Below are 20,950 nucleotides of genomic sequence, written 5' to 3' on the forward strand. Positions count from 1 at the left end.
TTAGAAGATGGAAGCAAGTGGAACTGGGGATTCCAAGTATATTTTTGCAAACAATCTTGTATAATAATATTAAGAAATAGAGAAAGTATGGTGGCAACTAAAGAAAAGAAAAAAAAAAGGAAGAAACTGAAAAGATGGCCAATGCACGGAGCTAGTCTAGAAATGATCAATGGGGCCATGATTGAGGCCGTGGGTCATAACCTGTGGATTTAATAAAACGTAATTAGATTCCAAGAAAATAAGCAAAACATAAATTTAATTTGTGTTTTAAAACAAACATTGAATCACCTCGGTTTCAGGAATTTTACTTTTAAAACATTTTTAAATTTTAAACACATTTTATTTTATTTCTTATTTTTATTTTTTAAAGTTAAATATACATTTATTTTATGATCACGTGGATTTGGGAAATGCTTCATTACAGGACTTTTCAAGTCTTTTAATATGCTATTTATGAGCTTGTAATGTTAAAGCTCATAAATGGTAAGAGAAGAGCATACAGTTTTTTTAAATTTATTTTTTATATTAATTTTTTAATGATGACATTGGTTAACGAAATCCAATAAATTTCAGCTGTACACTTTAACAATAAGGCATATATATATTTACACTGTGCTCACCTCCCATAGTTAGATTTCTTTCTGTCATCACATATTTGACCTCCTTAACCTTGTCTACCTCCCCCTTCCCCTACCCCTACCCTCTGATGACATTTTATTTCTAAAATTATTAAACTAGATCCTTTTGATTCATTAGAGATGTATGCCTAATTCAATTATTCTTTTAGATGTCTCAAAAATAGACGTATCTTGAATATAGTTTAAGCAGAGTTGCCAACTTTTTCTGGTTTTCCCAGGACTTTCCCAGTTTTAGCACTGAAAATCCCATGTTTCCAGAATTCTTTTAGTCTCGGGCAATTAGTGATGGTTTGTCACCCTAAGTTCAAGACACATTATTTATGATCATATCTGTATCATATTATAATATACATATTAATTATATTTTCTTACTGTGTGTTTTGTCTGTTTTCATCTTCATCTTTAAGATTAATGAGTAATAAATAATAAACTTCTTTATGAATTACAAAACTATAGTTTTGAAGCAGACGTGTTTACTTTCAAAGGAAGGAAGATGAAAAATGTTTCGGAAAACATTTAATGCTTAAAGTGATATTTCCTAAATTGGATACCTTACTTGTGATCAGATGTTCTACAAATGCATCTTAATTGATTATAATGTCTGGCTTCAAAATGCACATGCACGTATTTAGAAAATTTATCTGTTGGACACATGTATCTTCCTTAAAGATAACTCACTTTGATGAAGAAGAAGAGAGAAAGAGTTAGGGTTATCTTTCTTAGATGATTCATTTAAAACTGTTCCTTTTGCCAAATATAAGCATTTTGTGCTATTCATTTCCCTAGAAGTGTTGCTTTAGCATCTTCCCATACTTTTTGCTATATTGTATTATTTTCATTCAATTCAAAGCATGGTCTAATTTTACTTTCAACTTGCTCAGTGACCTGTGAAAAATTTAGAAGTACGTTGTTTAATCTTTAAATATTTGAGAATTTTATAGATATCTTTCTGTTATTGATGTATAATTTAATTTGTTATGATTGAAAAAGATACTTTGTATGATATTAGTTATTTTCAATTGGTCAAGGTTGTTGTATGACACGTATTATGGTCTGTCTTGCTGAATGTTCCAAGTCCACTTGAAAAGAATGTTTCATTTGCTGTTGTTGGGTTAAGTCAGTTATATTGTTATTGAGGTCTTCTAGATCTTTATGTTTTATCTACTTGTTTTATCAATTACTGAGAAAGTTGTATTGAAATCTCTATCCGTAGTTACGGATTTGTATATTCTTACTTTTAGTTCTATTAGTTTTTTAAAATTTCAATTACATTTGACATTCAATATTATATTAGTTTCGGGAGTACAGCATAGTGGTTAAACATTTATGTAATTTACATTGTGATCTCCCCTTCAACCCCCGCTCCCATCTGGTAGATTGTTCTGTGTATCTATGAGTTTGTTTCTGTTTGTTTGAGCTTTTATTTTGTATTTTAGATTCCACATATAAGTGAAATTACATGGTGTTTGTCGTTCTCTGATTTATTTCACTTATCATAACAACCTCTCGGTCCATCCGTGTTGTTGCAAATAGTAAGATTTCATTTTTTTTTAATGGCCAGATAATATTTCATTGTATATATGTACTTATTGATAGATATGTAGTTATTGCCATTTTATCAATTGTTTTCTGAATGTTTTTGTAGTTCTTGGTTCTTTTCTTATTCTCCTCTCTTGTATATTGATGACTTTCTCTAGTGTTGTGTTTGGATTTTTTTCTCTTTATTCTTGTACATATTATGTAGATTTTGGGTTTGTGCTTATCGTGTGCTTTATATATACCAAACTAGGTTTATAGCAATCTATTTTAAGTGTATGGTTACTTAAGTTTGAATACAGTCTAAAATTACTATCATTTTTACTTGTCCCCCCTCTACGTTTATGTTTTTGTCATAATTTTTTTTGTTTCTTTTGTGTGTGTGTGCATATTCCTTAATTTGCTGTTGTTAAGTGCACATGATTTTTCTCCATTTATCTTTTAACTTTTGTACCAGCTTTATAGTTGGTTGATCCACTGATTTTATTATGTGTTTGCCTTTGTGAGCGAGGGTTTGTTTTCTTTGCAATATTTTCTTATTCATATTTTTGATCTCTTTTTCTTCTTCTTCTTAAAGAAATCCCTTTAACATTTCTTATAATATTGGTTTGGGGGTGATGAACTCATTTAGCTTTATCTCATTTGGTATGGTTCTATCAGTTTTTATTTCATGTATTTTGAAGCTCTGTCGATAAGTGCATACATACACTTAGGTTTTTTTATGTCTTTTTGATGAATCTAACCTTTATCATTATTTAATTTTCTGCTAATCTCAGGTAATATTCTTTGTTCTGAAGTCTATCTTGTTATTAGTGAAGCCACTCTAGCTTTTTTTGATTTGTGTTTCCATGGTATTTTTTTCCCTTCCTTTTTTCATATTTATATGTTCATATGTAAAGTGAATTTCTTATAGACAGCATTTATTATTCAATTTGACCATCTCTGTGTTTTAATTAGTACGTTTATTCATTTGCCCTTAATGTAACTATCTGGTTCAGTTAAAATCTGCCCGACTTTCTAGTTTTCTATTTATTTCATCTGTTTTTCTCTTCCATTTTTCTTTTTTTTACATGCTTTTGAATTATTTATTATGATTTCATTTTAATTTCACTATTGGGTTATTATTGATAGCACTTATTAAATTATTTTTAGTGTTTTTCTATGGCTTACAAAATACGTCTTCAATTAATCACAGTCTACTTTTAAGTAATATCACACCATTTCAGGTAAACTTACAACGGTATACGTTTTAAAATTTTTTTATATATTTATTTTTTTAATTGTAGTTAACATACAATATTATATTAATTCAGGTGTACAACACACTGATTAGATATTTATATAACATATGCAGTGACCACTCAGATAAATCCAGTACCCATCTGATACCATACATAGTTATTACAATACTACTGACTATATTCCCCATGCTGTACTCTATGTCCCTATGACTATTTTGTAACTACCATTTGTACTTCTTAATCCCTCCTTTCATCCATTCCCCCCCCACTCCCCAATCTGATGACTATCAAAATATTCTGTAAATATGAGTTTCTTTCTGTTGTTTGTTATCTTGTTCTCTAGATTCCACATATGACATTTGTTGTTGTCTGTCTGACTTACTCCACTTAGCACCATTCCCACTAGGTCCATTCATGTTATTACAGATGGCAAGATTTCATTTTTTATGGCTGAGTAATATTCCATTGTTTATATGTACCACCTCTTTTTTATCTATTCATCTATTGATGAACACGCAGATGGCTTCCATATCTTGACTATTGTAAAACATGCTACGATGAACATATGGAGTCACATGTTCCTTCAAAGCAGGGTTTTGGGTTTCTTCAAATAAATATCTGGAAGTGGACTATCTGGCTCCTTCTTTGTCTCTTGTTATAGATTTTGTTTTAAAGTCTATTTTATCTTGTAGAAGTATTGCTACCCCAGCTTTATTTGTTTCCATTTTCATGAACCATCTTTTTTCATCTCTTTATTTTCAGTCTGTGTATGTCTTGCCATGTGAAGTGAGTCTCTTGTAGGCAGCATATGTAAGGGTCTTGTTTTCTTATTCATGCAGCCTATCTTTTGAATGAAGCATTTAATTCATTTACATTTAAAGTAATTGTTGGTAGATATTTAGTTATTGCTATTTTATTACTCATATTTTTGATCTTCCCCCCGCCCCCTACTTCTTCATCTTAAAGAAGTCCCTCTAAGATTTCCTGTAATGCTGGCTTGGTGATAATGAACTCCTTTAACTTTTTCTTGCCTAGGAAGATCTTTATCTGTCCTTCAATTCTAAATGATAGCTTTGTTGGTAGAATAATCTTGGTTGTAGATCCATGCTTTTCATCACTTTGAATATTTCCTGCTAATCCCTTTTGGCTTGCAAAGTTTCTATTGAGAAATCAGATGATAGTCTTATGGGGGTTCCCTTGTAGGTAACTGACTGCTTTTTTCTTGCTGCTTTTAAGAATCTCCATTTGTCTTTAACCTCTGGCATTTTAATTATGTATGTTGTTATGGGCCTCTTTGGGTTCATCTTGTTTGGGACTCTCCACACTTCCTGGGCTTATATGTCTGTTTTCTTCACTAGGTTATGAAAGTTTTCAGTCATTATTTCTTGAAATCGGTTTTCAATTCCTTTCTCTCTCTCTCCTCCTTCTGGTATCCCTATGTTGGTATGCTTGATGTTGTCCTAGAGGCTCCTTAAACTATACTCATTTTTTTTTGGATTCTTTTTTCTTGTTGCTGTTCTGATTGGGTGTTTTCTGTTACCTTATCTTCTAAATCACTGATTTGATCCTCTGCTTCATCTAATCTATTATTAATTCCTCCTAACGTATTCTTCATTTCAGTTATTATATTTTTCGTTTCTGACTGGTTCTTTTTTACGTTTTCTATCTTCACTTTTATGTTTTCTATTTCTTTATTATAGTTCTCACTGAGTTCCTCTACTCTTCCCCTAAGTTCATTGAGCATTCTTATAACAAGTGTTTTGAACTCTGCTTCTGATAGATTGCCTGTCTCCATTTTATTTAGATCATTTTCTGGAACTTTGTTCTATTCTTTCATTTGGGACATATTTCTTTGTCTTCTCATTTTGACTGTCTACTTGTGTTTGTTTCTATGTATTAGGTAGGGCTGCTATGTCTCCCAGTTTTAGTAGAGCGGTCTTATGTAGTAGGTGTGCTGTGGGTCCCAGTGGCACAGTCTTCCTTGGTTACCTGAGCGAAGTGCTCTAGATATGTCTCTTGTATGGGTGGTGTGTGCCCTCCTAGTTGAGCCTTGGTTGCTGTTTACTCATCAGTGGGAGGGACTGACCCTGAAGCTGATTGGTTGTAATGCCTGGCCATGACCAGTGGAAGAGCCGTTGTGCAGAGGCTGACCTTACAGAGCAGGATTCACTTTATCAGGACTCTAGTGTCTGCCCTTACTGCCCTTTGGGTGTGTTGTCCTCAGATGTGACCCCAGATGGTTCTCTGGCTCAAACCAAAACTGGCCATCAGGCATGCAGGCTGGGGCTCCTGAAAAGGTCCCTACCACAGGCCAAGTTCACCTGCAGCCTATCCCTGCCCAAGGCCACCTGTCATGAGTCATGAAAAAATCTACAGATGGCTGCCACCCATGCTGAGTTTGGAAGTGCCTCAAGAGGCCGAACCACAAACCAAGGCTGCCTGCCACTAGTGCTGGGCTTTGGGCTGCTCAGCAGGAGGTACATGGTATGCCAAGGCCAGATATTACTTGTTCAGGTTTTGTGAACCTTTGAGGGATTTTAGGAAAGTCTGCAGCATGAGCCAAGACAGAAGTTTGTATGGAAAATCCACTGGAAATGGCTTGGATGGGCCCACCAGTTGGGAGGGGTAGGGTCTCAGGGATACACTGGGGTTGGGTGACCTGTGTTAGCTACGTTGTCAGAGACTCAGATATGGCTGCCTTCTGAGTCTGCAAGCTGGATGAGTTCAACAAAGGAATAATATCTTCCGCCAGCATTTCTGTCTCAGAGAAAGCTGCCACTCCAGCCCTCACACTGAAGCCAGACAACTCATTTCCTCCCCATATGTTTCTAGCGCCCTTTGAGTTGCTGCTCCAGCACTGGAGCTCAGAGCAAGTGAGTCAGTCAGCAAGTTAGCCTATGTGCCGGCCCTTTAAGAGGGATGTCTGCTACCCCCATAGCCCTTTGTCTCACTCAATCACAATCTCTGTTGGTTTTCACAGCCAAAAGTTATGGGGACTTCTCTTCTCAGAACTGGAAACCTGATTGGGGAACCTGGTGTGGCGCCAGGACCTCTCACTCTTCTAGGAGGACCTCCGCACCCAAGATATTTCTCCTGATTCTCAACTGCCACACACAGGTGTTGGACCGTTCAGTTTTATGTATCTGCCCCTGCTACCAGTCTCGAGGTAGCCTATTCTGTGTGTCCCCAACTGTAGAACTTCTTTTTAGCAAGACTTCAGGCAAGTCCCAATGATGGTCGTTCTGTAGTTTAGTGCTAATTTTGATGTGTTTATGAGAGGATGTGAGCACAGCATTTACCTCCTCTGCCATGTTGACTGGAACTCCACAATAATAGACTTTCAATTCATTCTTTTAAAATTTTTTTTCCTGTTGTTTTCATACCTTTTTCAGACCTTAGAAAAATACAGCCCTTAAACCCAAACCAGTTATGCTCTTTCATTTATGTATAGTTTATGGCTGTTTCGTGCTACAAAGGCATAGTTAAATAATTTCAACAGAGATCTTATGGCCCATGAAACAAAAATATTTAGTACCTGATTCTTTAAAGAAAAAATTTGACAGGTCCCACTTTAGACTATTAGTTATTTTTTTTAGTGTGATTAAGAAAAGAATATCTTTTATACTTGCTTTTATTAACCATATCTAGCAAACTTTATTTTTTCTGTAGATACAGGTTTCTTTTCTTGTGTAGTATTTCTTCTTGCCGAAGAACTTCCTTTAAAATTTCTTGTAGTTCAAGTCTTTTGCTAATATATTCTCTAAGTTTTGTGTAAACCTAAAGTTACTTTTGCTGAATATATCTTTCTGGCTTCACAGGTATTTTCTTTGTCATTCTGTAGTCTTATTTCCATAGTTTCTATCAAAAATTTTAGTCTAATTCTTACTTTTGTTTCTTTGTATATAATTCATCATTTTTCCTCTGCTTATTTTCAGTGTTTTGTCTTTAATGTTCAGCCATTTGAGTTTGATGTGCTTAAGTGTTTTTTGTTTTTTTCTCCGTTACTTTTTATGTTCTTCTTCTGGGCTTCAGTTCCATTTATGTTAGATTATTTGATATTTTTCACTGATTTTTGATGTTCTATTCTGTTTATTTTGCATTTTCATGCTTTTTTAAAAATGTATTTTAGCTTAAATAATTTCTACTTACTTATCTTCATATTTATTGATTATTTTCTTGACTATGTCAAAACCACTAATGAGTCTTTCGAAGTCATTCTTTATGACTATTATCATTAATTTTAATTTCTAGCATTTTATTTTAACTTTTTCCTATAAATACTATTTTTTTTGCTGAAATTCCCCATATGTTTGTTTATGTTTTCTACCTTTTTGACTAGATCCTCTAACATATTAATTATAGTTTTAAAAAAAATTTTCTGGTCTGATAGTTCTAATATTTCCAGTGCTTCTGATTAGTTTCTAGTGCTCTTAATTTAAGGTTACTGATTTTTCTCTATCATTGTCTAATCTGCTATGCCTATCTTATAGATTCTACTTCTCTATTGAGATCTCCTATTCGTTTCATTATTATGTATGCTTTACTTTAAATTATTTAATATATTTCAAATAACTGTTATACAATCTTTAGTAATTCTTTTTTTGTTGTTTTTTTTCTTTTTGGGATCTGTGTCTATTTACTGATTTTTCTTTTCTTTTCTTCTTCATACATCTGGTAATTTTTTATTGGGTGATGGACATTATTGAGCTTACATTGTTGAGTGTCTGAATTTTATAGTCTTTCTTAATAGAATGTTGAATCTTGTTCAAGCAGAAAGTTATTTTTCTAAAGTATATGGTTGATTATTTTGAGGGTTGCTTTTAAGTTTTATTAGGAAAAGTCTACAGTGAAAATTTTTTGTATGCCTATTTTAGCTATTCCTCATGTATAGTTTCTATGTGTTTGTTTTTATTCTAATGACTAGCTAGTTTAAGTTCAAAAAGAGAATTTTGGTACAGTAATCTCTCTTGTCCATGAGGAATATGTTTCAGGACTCCCAGCTGAAGCCTGAAATCCCAGATAGTACCAAACCCTATCTATAGACTATGTTTTTTCTATACTTACATACTTATGATGAAGTTTAATTTACAAATTAGGCACAGTAAGAGATTATCAATAGTTATCTACTGATAATATAGAAGAATTATAACAGTATAATGTAATAATGAATATGGTCTCTCTGTCAAGATAATAAAAGTTATGTGAATATGGTCTCTCTGTCAAGATATTTTATTGTACTATGCTCACTCTTATTCTTGTGATGATATGAGATAATAAAATGCCTTATTAAGTCAAGAACATTCATCTCTTAATTTACAGGATGCACTTCATGGCTTCTTTTTGGCATATCCAAATTATCAGAATCACCACTCTTGTGCTTTGGAAATATTATTAAGTAAAATAAAGTTTACTTGAACACAAGCACTGCAATACTGTGATAGGCAACCTGATAACCAAGATGGCTACTAAGTGACTAATAGGCAGTTAGCCTATATAGAGTGGATAAGTTGGACAAAGAAATAATTTATCTTCTGGGTGAGACAGAGTAGGCTAATATGAGATATTTTCATGGTACTCAGAATGGTGCACAATCTAAAACCTATGAATTGTTTATTTCCAGAAATTTTCGTTTAATATTTTTTTCAGACTTCAGTCAACCATGGGTAACCAAAATTTAAAAAAAGCAAAACCAGGATAAAGGGGGACGGTTGTACATGTTAATCTATTATAAAGGTTTGACCGTAGAAAGTTCTTAGTAAAGTGCCTATTTAGAAGAACCATCATTAATTCATTGATCTACCTATTATTATTCATCCATCTATTATTAAACCCATGAGAGTTAGGAAGATATTAACAGAAAGAAGATTTTTAGATTTTAGAGCAGGAAATGTACAAAGAGCTGTGGAAATTCTGAGCAAAGTATAAAGACTTCTGTTTTCAGTAGGTGGTGGTGGGAAGTCAGAGCCATGGAGAAAGTGACATTTGAATTAGACATTTAAGGAAGGAAGGTTTTATACTATTTTTGATAGAAGAAAAGACATTCCAAGCATAGCTAAAGCGTATAAACAATTTTGTAGAACTGATAAAAATCAGCTCAAGTTGTTTACTTCTTTTTTTTCATTAAATTTATTGGGGTGATGTTGGTTAATAAAATTATATAGGTTTCAAGTGTATAATTCAATAATATATCATATGTATATTGCATTGTGTGTTCATCACCCAAAGTTAAATTTCCTTCTGTCACCATATATTTGACCTCCTTTACCCTTACCTACCTCCCTCCACCTTTCCCTCTGGTAACCACTAAACTGTTGTCCATATTCATGAGTCTGCTTTTCTTGTCTTGTTCTCTTCTCAAGAGTCTTGTCAAGTGATTTAGGACTCAGATTCTAGTAGCGGATTTCAACTCTGCTACTTACTAAATGTATAGCAAATTTTGTAATCTCTTAGCCTTATTTTCATCATGTATTAGGTAGAGATAATTATAATAGTACTTAATGTGGTTACATGTAAAATGAAATAATTTATATAAAATTCTTAGCAAAATATTTGACATGCAGCATACACTAAAATATTTATTTTGCAGATATTTTGGATATGATAGGCTTATATATTCACTAAAAATGTTAAATATGAACAACTCATTAATATCTAACAGATATTTAAAACTATTAGTTTTTGTTACTAAAATTATTAATTGAATATTTTTCATCACATTTTCAAGAGTAGTCATTATTTATTGAGGACTTTCTATGCAGATAGACATTTTTATTTTTCTTCTTTAATCTCGTATACTACTCAGGAATACATGTCATAACAGTAGACAGAGAAATATGCTTTGAACTTGGGTTTGAAAGGCTTAGATCAATAAACATCTGAGAAATTACACAGAAATAATTTTTCATGTCTTTAGTTATATGTAATTTACCTTTGAATCTTGTAAGTGGTCTTAGTCATGTTTGGGGACCTTGACTTTTTGACATCATTGCCAAATATTCAATCACCATTGTATAGGTTATGTTCTTAACATATATCTAGTAATTGATCTAGTTTTTATTATGTTAGAACTATTTGGGTGTAGAAGGATGGGCTTCTTCCTAATTAACCTTAACTGTTATTGTAAGATTATATTGCAGTTTGACACTGACAGTTTATTTTATAACATTGTTTATTTGGCGTTTAGGAAAGCACTTAATCAAATACGTTTTTGAGAAGCCAGAATTTGGCTTTGGCAGTTTAAAGAAAAAGATGTTAACACAAAATTACAGAAATAATCATGAAAATTATTATGTATTTAAGAACAAAAATTCCATTTAAGTAGCATACAGACTTTTAATGAAAAATTACACCTGTTTGTTGGACCTCAGTATTATATATAGCAATAAATCAGTGAAGAAGATACATTACTATAGTGAAAGAAATATTGTTCATAGGAGTTGAGATACCATAGGAGACATCTGTGTGTTCAAGAAGATCAGAAAAGAGGACTTATGATGTTATCGATACAGGCTTCTAATATGGTGACTAGTATTTTTGTTACCTTTTAAGTTAGGGTTCATAGACATTCTGTAGTATTTGTTGAATTGCTTCTACTTTTTCAGGTAGTGAGAAAATAGATATAGCACTAGATTTCAAAATGCTTACAATTAGATAAGACATATTTGTATGGGCTAATAAAAATTTTAAAATATCTTGTTCAACTACCTTATTTTATAAAGAAATTGTCTGTTATTTTAGTGATTCATAAATATGACAAGATTTTATGGCAGAATCGAGGGGCTCAATTACAGACTTAAAACTATTTCCTTTCTTTTTACACTGAATCATGGCTGTTCTTCATTATGCTCTTCTGTAAAATGGGTATTATTGTCTTGTTTTATACACTTTATCATAATAGTTGTGAGGATTAATTGAATAAATACTTGTAAAACAAATATTATATGTTAATATATTAAAGATTTAGTATGTGAAGCTATCATTATCATCATCAGCAGCAGCATCATTTTAGTTCTTATGTTATCTGGAAAAGTCTATATTTAGTGCCATAGGAGTTTAGATGGAAGAACAATTAATGAAGGCTGGAGAAGCAAATTTTTAGCCACATGGTTAAAGACCACAGTACGGTGCAATTGTAAAACTAAGAATTCTAGAGCTATTTGGGTGTAAATCCTCTACCACTTACTAAAAGGAGAACCATGGACAGTTTAGTTATGATTTTAAAAGCTTTAGCTTCTCCCAGTTTATAATAATAAAACCTATGCTCAAGTGTGTCAAGTGTACAAACTTGATGTATTACAAATATTCAGTATATGTTAGCTTTTATTTTACTAGTAACCAAACAATTTGATAAAATTTGTCATTTAGCTAATCAAGTCAATATAGCGGAAGAAAAAATATATTCAAACTAGCTTTTAGTGTATATATAAAGCTTAATTCTCAAATTTTGGTAATATTGCCTAGGCTATAACTGGAATTTTAGGATGTCTTAATAACAACTAAAAATATTTATTTTGCCATTTCTTTCCCACTTTACTTTCAAACTATTTCTGTCTTTAATATAAAGATCTATTGACAGAATGTATTTAGTAAGAACTTTTTGCTTTAAAAGGTATAAATGTGATTAGTATTAAAATAATGCTGATAAGTATTTATATATGGTGATGATATAAATATTACACTAGAGTTTTCTTTATTACAATTATTAAAAGATTGGAAAAGTTTGGTACCTGTTGTGTTAGTCTAACAGAAACAACAGGAACAAAATCTTAGCATTTCAGATCATACTACTCATGTCAGCAAAGTGAATTATATATCACTAGAAGTAGAATTTTAACTTCCCACTGTACAAAAGGAAATTTTATATTGATAAATATTGATCTTATATTTTAATGTATATGCATCTAATTTAAGATTGCAAATGCTTTTTGAAATTAGAATGTAAATATTATAAAATATTGGTATCAATTTATCGCTAAGGAAAAATTAGAAAAGAGTAAGGAACAAAGTAAAAAGATTAATTTTTTCTTTGTCCTGTGAAGAATAAGATCCAACACACACAAGCTTAACAGTCAGGTATATTAAATATCTATTGCCACATAACAAATTACTCTAAAACAGCAGGTTAAAATAACAAACAATTCACAGATTTTGTTAATCAGAATATGGGAAAGGCTTAGATGGGTGGTTTTGGCTTAAGGTATCTCATGTAGTTGCAGTCAAATTGTTAGTCCCCGCTGCAATCTCAGGTGAAGGCTCAGCTGAGGGTAGAGTCTGCTACTGATCTCATTCATATGATTGTTGGTAGGCCTCGTGTTGCATTGAAGGCCTCATTTTCTTCCTGGCTGTTGGCCAGAGGCCTCTTAGTTCCCTTTCATTTTGGCATATCTGTGGTGTAGTTGCTACATAGAAGCTGGCTTTCAGAGTGACTGACCCAAGAGAGGGAGTCCATGGCAGAAGCCACAGTGTTGTATAACCTAATCTTGGAAATGACATACTGTTACTTCTACTGTATCCTATTAGTCACACAATATCAACTCTGGTCACGAAGTGAGAGGTAACTCCACCGGGATGTGAATAGCAGGAGGCAGAAATTATTGGGAGCCAGTTTGGAGACTGGCTACCATGGAGGAAGAGTGGTTCTCTTTACTTTCTGACAAAGAGAGAGTTGCTACCCTACCTGTTTCTAAAGCTTCTGAGTCTATATCCCCTGCCTTCGATGGTGATTTCTGTAACAATAGCCTATAAATGCAATAAAGTTCTTATCTTGCTGATTACCTAATATAAAAGGCAGAAGGCCTTAGCCTAACCAGACATTTGCTTATTTTTTTTTCCATGGCTTTCTCCATAGAGCATTTGGCCAGTCTGGCCAGCACTTCGAGATTCTGAATTTCTCTATAAAGCGGATTGAAAAGAGGCCTTATTGACGATATTCACATAAGGTACTAGAATATCTTTTATGCCATTTACTTCTAGAGTCCATTTTTACAAAGCTATTCATCTGCATCCAAAGCTAAGTTTTAAAACAATTCTTCACAATTTAGGACTCTTTAGTCCTCTTTTGTGAACAAAAGAGGAATCAGCTGAAACTGGAATTATTTCTAATTGTTTAAGGAAGGTCACAGTTGGGTTGTCTCTGTGACCAGTTGACATGTATAATAAGATTTGAAGATCTGGTGAAATAATAAGTCTAACATATTAATCAGTGGTTCATCAAGTTATCACACTTGCTGGGTGGAGGAATTTTATTTCTTTTAAATAGTGTATATTTTTCACTCACAACAGATGAATGAAAGAATATTTAGGCTTCCTCCTGATTCAATCAGATTTTTTTTTTTCTTCCAGGCTCCAGGGCGTGCTGTGTAATTGATTCTGAGCATCTGATGAATGGCAGGCAAGCTAAAACCCCAAGGTCTTTTTGCAGAAAATTTCTTATTATCTCTTTCTATACATAGTTAGCTTCATTTTGGAGTCGAACTTAAGTCCTACACAACTATATCACGAGAGTGATGATTGCTTTTCCTATTGCCTTAAGCCGTAGATAGCTTGAGAAGAGCATCAAGAGGGAGCATAGCCTAGTTCTAAAGAATGAGGCTACTCTTTCAGCTTAGGTAAGTGTGGGTGGTAGATTTTCTCACTGCTCCCAACTGTGTGCTTCCGCCTCAAGAGGTATACATCCATATCTTTTGCCATGTGATTGTCTTATACTCGCAGAATATACTTCCCATGTCATTGTGAAGCTTTGGCAATGTGACTTTATATATATAATAGCAAAAATGCTCTCCATTAACCTGGGTCACAGAATAAAAAGTTTCATGGTGCTAGGCTGAGCAGAGTTGCAGCAACTCTTAGGCCTGTGTATGAGAAATACATGTTTATTCTTGCAAACCATTTAAATTTTAGAGTTCTTTATTTCATAACCAAAAATGATTAGTATGCTGTATAAATTGTGAAATGATCATGTACTGTGATGGACCGTGTGGACACTTGTCATGGCTGCCAACCGCAGCACAGCATATTCCCTTTCATTCCCTGGAAAGAAAGGACTTGCTGGCACCATCCATTATTTCACACATGGGAAAGTAATAAAGAATAGCACTTTCAACTATGAAGAATTTCTGTAACTATATGTATTTTCTCTCTCTATATCAAAGATGATTGACAGGTTAGACAGTGGTGAGCAGTTTAAGTTCAAAAGGAAAAGTGGGGTACATGTCAACCTATTGTAGGGTTTGACATTAAAAAGTTCTCAGTGAAGTGCCAGTTTAGAACCATAGGATCTTCATTCATTCACACATCATTGATTATTATCCTAGGAAGATATTAAAAGGAAGAGGCAAAGAGAAAGAAAAAAAGGAAGAGGCAGGTTTTTAGATTTTAGGGGAGGAAATGTACAAAGGGTTATGGAAATTCTGAGGAAAGAGTACAAATTTCTGGTTTCAGGAGTTTATGGGAAGTGAGAATCATTTGGAAGTGACTTTTAAGTTGGACCTGGGAGGAAGGAAGGAAGGATGGATTTGCATTATGAGGTTTTATGAAGGAAAGACATTCCAGGAGATCATACTCATGAAAAAAATGTCAGAGATGGAAAAACGTGGGCTGTTTATGAAAAACAATGAGCATTTTAATTTTAATGCAACATAAGGCACATAGAGGAAAATAGGCTCAGATGAGAATATGACAAACAAATGTCAGACACTGAGTTCAGGCTTTGATTTCTAAAGATTTTCAAATAGAAGTTTACATGACTATTATTCCTCACAAAGATATATAAGTCTAGTAAAAATGACGAGGGAAAGTAGTAAGGGCAAAGTTGAGAAATCTGTATCTTACTTTCCAGAATGATCTGGGGTCAGGTTAGTGGTGGTAACAAGAAGATCCCAGATTAGAGAAAGGAAATAGCTTCTCAAGAGAAAAAGGTCAAAAGGTAAATACCAGGGACATGGAGGAAGTGAGTAGGAGTTTTATGGAAATTGAACTGAAAAGAGAGAATTATGATCATATAGATTGGAAAAAGTTCTATAGGTTTTTTTTTCTCCCTTCACATTTTATTGAAGTATAATTTACATATAAAATATGCCAATTTTAAGTGTACACTATGAGTTTTAACAAATTTAAAACTCATGTATACCACCCAAATCAAGACAGAGAACACTTCCAGCATCCCCCCAAAAAGATACCCATGTGTTCCTTACAGTCAATTTCTCCTACCCCTGGCCCAGGTAACCAAAGACTTATTTCTCACAGTAAAATAGCTTTGCCTTTTCCAGAATTTCATCTAAATGGAATTATGCTGTATGCAATTTTTGTGTTTATCTTTTGCTCTGCATAACATTTTTGAGATTCATCTGTGTTGCTGCTGCATCCATAGCATATTATTATTATCATTACTATTATTGTTGTTGTTATTTTGCTGCAGACTTATATTCCATTGTATGGATATACCACAATCCAAATTTTGGAAACTGAGAATAAAGCTGCTTATGAACATTCAAAAACAAGTATTTGAGGATATATGTTTTCATTTCTTTTAGATAAATACCTAAGAATAGAATTTCTGGTATATCTTTAATTTTTAAAGAAACTCTCAAACTATTTTCCAGAATAGTTGTGCCTTTTTATTTTCCTACCAGCAGTGTAGAGTTCCAGTTGCTTTACACTCCTCATCACTTGGTATTTTCTTTTTTAATTTAGTTATCCTCGTTAGTCTGTAGTTTGACTTAATATTGAACATCTTTTCATGTGCTTATTGGCCATTTCGATATCTTCTTTTGTTAAGTGTTTGGAACTTTATGGGCATTTTAAATTGTGTGTATGTAGATGTGTGTATGTATATATCCTTTTTTTTTTTTTTAAGTTTAGAGCTCTTTATATATTCAACCTGTAATTCCTTTGTCAGATATATGTATTACCAAATTGTAATTTGTCCTTTCAGTTCTTAACAGCTTTTATTGAAAAGCAGTTTTTATATTTTATGAAGTCATTATATCCTCATATATCAACATTTTGTTGTAATTTATGCTTGTATCCTATAAAGAAATCTTTGCCTTCTCCAAGCTTGCAAAGATTTATGCCTGTTTTTTTACTTTCTAGAAATTTCAAAGACTGATAAGCTGTTTTGAACTATTATTTATGTATGGTGTCAGGTAATGGTTGAGTTTCAGTTGTTTCTATATGAATATTTAAATGTTCCAGCACCATTTATTGGAAAGACTTTACCCCCACTTAATTACCTTGTCATCTATACTAAAACTAAACTGACAATGCATGTATGAATCTGTATCTGAGTTTTATTTTCTATTCTTTTGATCTATATATTTCTTTTTACTTTGTTGCTACTTTACTTTGATTACTGTAGATTTAGTCTTCCAACTTCCATTTTGGTTTTCCAAAATCATTTAGCCCTTCTAATTTCTTTCCATTTCCATAAAAATTTTTAAAATTATAAATATTAGTCTTCTGGGATTTTGACTGGAATTTGTTGCATCTATAGATCAGTTTGGGTAGAAATGACAATTTAACAATCTCAAATTTTCTATTCAATTAACATAGCTTATATCTCCCTTTAAGTCTTCTTTAATTTCTCTGAACAATGTTTTAATGGTTTTTAGTGTACAGATCTCACATATCTTTTGACAGATTTTTCCCTAAATATTTCACATTTCTGGATCGTATACGGGAGTAAAAATTTTATTTTCTGATTGTTCATTGCTAGCATGCAGAAATGCAGTTGATTTATATATATTGGCCTCGCAGCTTAAATTCTTGTTAAATTATTTTATTAGCTTTTTTGGTGATTTCTGCATAGATGATTATGTCATGTGTAAATAGACAGCTATATATCTTATGCTATTGTCCTTACTAGAACTTAACAGTACAACATTAAATTGAAAAGGCAAGATACGTCTTTGACTTTTACTAGTCTCATGGAGAAAACATTTAGTTTTTTCCATTAAGTATGTTTGTTTTGGATTTTTCAGAGTCCCTTTATCAGGTTGAGTAAATTCCTGATATTCTTTCTAGTTTGCTGAGGTTTTTTGTTTGTTTGTTTGTTTGTTTTAAATCATATATGGGTGTTGGATTTTGTTAATACTTTTTCCGCATCTATTGAAATGATCATATACTTTTTCTCTTATTAAATTATATTTAACTTTGAATGTTTAATCAACCTTATGGTCTTAGATGAATTATCCTTGGTTATGGTGTATTTTAATATTGCTGGATTTGATTTGCTGATATTTTCTTTAGAGTTTTTCTGGGACTAGAATTCTCTTTGTGGGAAGATTTTAAATTACAGACTATTTCTATAAATTGAGTATACATAACCATACTCAATTTTATTGTTTGAGTCAGTTTTGGTAATTTGTATTTTTCAAATAATTTTATTTATGTTGCCAAATTTATTGGGGTAAGGTTTTCATAATACTCCCTTATGATATTTCTTTCAATATCAGTAGCTTCTGTAGTGATATACCTTCTTCGATTTACAAAATATTGATAATTTATATCTTTTCTGTATTTTTCTTTACTGGCCTCGCTAGATCAATTTAACCGATTTTTTCAAAGATCTGGCATTTGATTTCACTGATTTTCTCTATTGTTTGTCTATTTGCTGTGTTTTTGATTTTCACTCTTTCTACCTCTTTGGGTTTAATTTTCCCTTCTTTACTAGCTTCTTAAGAGAGAAGTTCTAATCATGAATATTAGATCTTCTTTTTTTATATAAGCATTTAAAGCTATAGATTCCCACCTAAGCACTTCTTTAGCTGCAACTTTGATATGTTATACTTTCATTTTGATATGTTATACTTTCATTTTTTTAGTTCAAATATTTTCTAAATTATCTTGTAACCTCTTGCATATTTAAAAGTGTTTTCTTTCATTTTTGCGTATTGAGGGATTTTCTGGATAGCTTTTTGTTATTGATGTCTTATTTAAATCTGTTGTAGTCAGAGAACATATGTTGATTTATTTTAATATTTTAAATTTTAGACAGTGTGGATATATATAATACTACTAAACTGTAATGGTAAGTTTTACATAATGTATGTTTATCACAATAAAAATGTTCGCTATTATTACTGAGTATAATAAGTTTAAAACTGTCTCTTAAAACCGTTGAGATTTACTTTGTCTCAGGTTCACTTTGTCTATGGTAACTTTTCCAGTGCTATTGCATATTCTGCTTCTGTTGGCTAGAGTGTTTGGTAATTATCAATTAGTTCATTGGTGATATTCAAGTCTCCTGTATCTATAATGATCTTTTGTCTAGTTTTTCTATGAATTCCTGAGAGAGGAACTTTGAAAACTGCAACTATAATTGCAGAGTTTTCTGCTTCTTTCAATTCTATTTTTGCTTAGTGGTTTTTTTTGTTTGTTTGTTTTGTTTTTTAGCTTTGTTCTTGGATACATGTCCATTTAGGGTTGTTATGCTTTGTTCATGATTGACTACTTTATCATCATGATAAGTTCTTTTATTTCCTGTAATAATATTCCTTGTTTTGAAATATACTTTGATAATATAGCTAATCCAACTCTCTTATACTTAATGATTGTATAATATATCTTTTCCCCCATCCATTTATTTGAACCCTTCTGTGCTTTTACATTTAAAGTGTAATTCTTATTGAGTCTTTTTTTTTTTTTTAAGTTCAACCTGCCCACTTAACTTTATTGTAACTGTCAGTGTGATTTTGTGAAATCTATGATCTTGCTCTGTGTTTTCTATTTATTTCAGGGTTTCATTGTTGTTTTTTGTTTCATATTCTTTCTTGTATCTCTTTGGTTGAATATTTTTGAATATTGTTTTATCTCTACTCAACTTATGATCAACTTTATTTTTTAAGGAATTGCCCTGTGTCTAGGGTATATACATATTGACTTTCAAAAATATTATATCTCTTCTCTACTCAATGACAATATACTGCTATTCCTCCTTTCTGTTCTCTGTGTCATACAATACAAATCCTACCATAACAACATGTTTTTTTTTATTCTTGCTTTAAACAGTCAATTATATTTTCTGTGGGGTATAGTACACTATATTAATGGTATGTGCCAAAGTAAGGCTTTCTAAGCCATTTCCCTTCTTTAGAGAATATGTGATGGAAACTGGATTGAAAATGGAAAATCCTCAGTGTGTTAGGAGACTAAGTTAAGGAAAACACTCCGCAGCAGCTGGAGACCTCTCTCTTCCTCTCTAGCTATTACTGGGATTGGTCGTCCAAGGAACTTATATTTCTTGGTGGCCATTTGGACTATAAGATACACCATCCTGTTTTGTAATCAAAGTCATCATTATATCAGGACATTAATTTGACAAAGTGGTCACCAAGGACAATGACAGCCCCAGAATCGAATGTAGAAGAGTAGGTGTCATTGTTAAAGTCACAGGAGACATGAAGATTCTCAGTGTAGCCTAAGATGCCCTTGAGAAGGCCCTCTGACACCTGCTTTATCACATTCTTGATGTCATTATACTTGGTAACTTTCTCCAGGTGGTAAGTTAGATCCATATCCAACATATTGGGGGTGGGGACACAAAAAACCATGCTAGTGAACTTCCCATTCAATTTAGGGATGACTTCGCTCATACTGTTGGCAGCTTCATTAGATGCATGAATGATGTTCTGATTAGGCTCACACTGTCATACCAGTTTCCCAGATGGGCTATCCAGTCTTCTGAGTGTCAGTGATGAGACAGACTGTGGTTCCTCCATGATGTCAAAATCATCTAGGATGACTTTCATCAGGGAAGCAAAGCAGCTGGTGGTACAGGAGGCATTGCTGACAATCTTGAAGAAGTTGTTATACTTCTCATAGTTCAGGAAATCTGGGATGGAAAGTGTGCTGAGAGCGGAGCACCACAAATATTCAGATGTTACAACAAAGGGCAGAGATGATGACCCTTTTAGTGTCAAGTGAGCCCCAGGTTCAATGGACTTCACAACATATTCATTACTAGCATCATCCCATTTGACGTTGGGGGCATCTTGCTTCTGGAATATAGAGATGGCCTTCCTATTGTTGACAAGCTTCTTATTCTCAGCCTTGACTACACTCCTGAAGTTGCTATGTGTAAAATTATTTGGAAACATGTAGGCCATGTAGTTTATGCAATGAAGGAGTCATTGGTAGTGATAGTCTCCTCTTTGTTGAATTTAAAAGCAACCATTAGCATCTGGGCACCCCAAATGAATAAATCTGTTTACTCTGACAAGGATGTGGCTGGCACTGTATAACAATATGTGAAACAGAGAGAAGAAAGCCACTTATTTTTTAAGTAATTTAAAAATGAGGACAATTTTCTTTTATGTTTACTCATTTATTTACAATTTTGGTGTTCTTCATTCTTTTATATAGATTCAAGTCTCCATCCAGTATAATTTCCTTTGCTCCAAAATTTTCTTTTAACATTTCTCTTAGTGCAGATCTACTGGTAGAAACATGTTTATCTAGAATCTTTATTTCTATGTATCTAGTACATGTTTATCTAGAATCTTTATTTCACCTTTTTGAAGGGTTTTTATGCTGTGGCCC

At 32.7% G+C, this 20,950-nt stretch overlaps 1 protein-coding gene across 1 annotated transcript; it reads right to left on the minus strand.

The window, feature by feature from the left end:
- Positions 1 to 19,713: 19,713 nt before the first annotated feature.
- On the minus strand, positions 19,714 to 20,517 carry LOC120596623 (glyceraldehyde-3-phosphate dehydrogenase-like). The gene is given in 1 exon segment (XM_039855118.1): positions 19,714 to 20,517. A coding segment is annotated over 1 exon segment (804 nt).
- Between the last annotated feature and the right edge of the window lie 433 nt (positions 20,518 to 20,950).

This window comes from Pteropus medius, unplaced genomic scaffold (assembly GCF_902729225.1).
Source record: "Pteropus medius unplaced genomic scaffold, Ma_sr-lr_union100, whole genome shotgun sequence".
NCBI lineage: Eukaryota > Metazoa > Chordata > Mammalia > Chiroptera > Pteropodidae > Pteropus > Pteropus medius.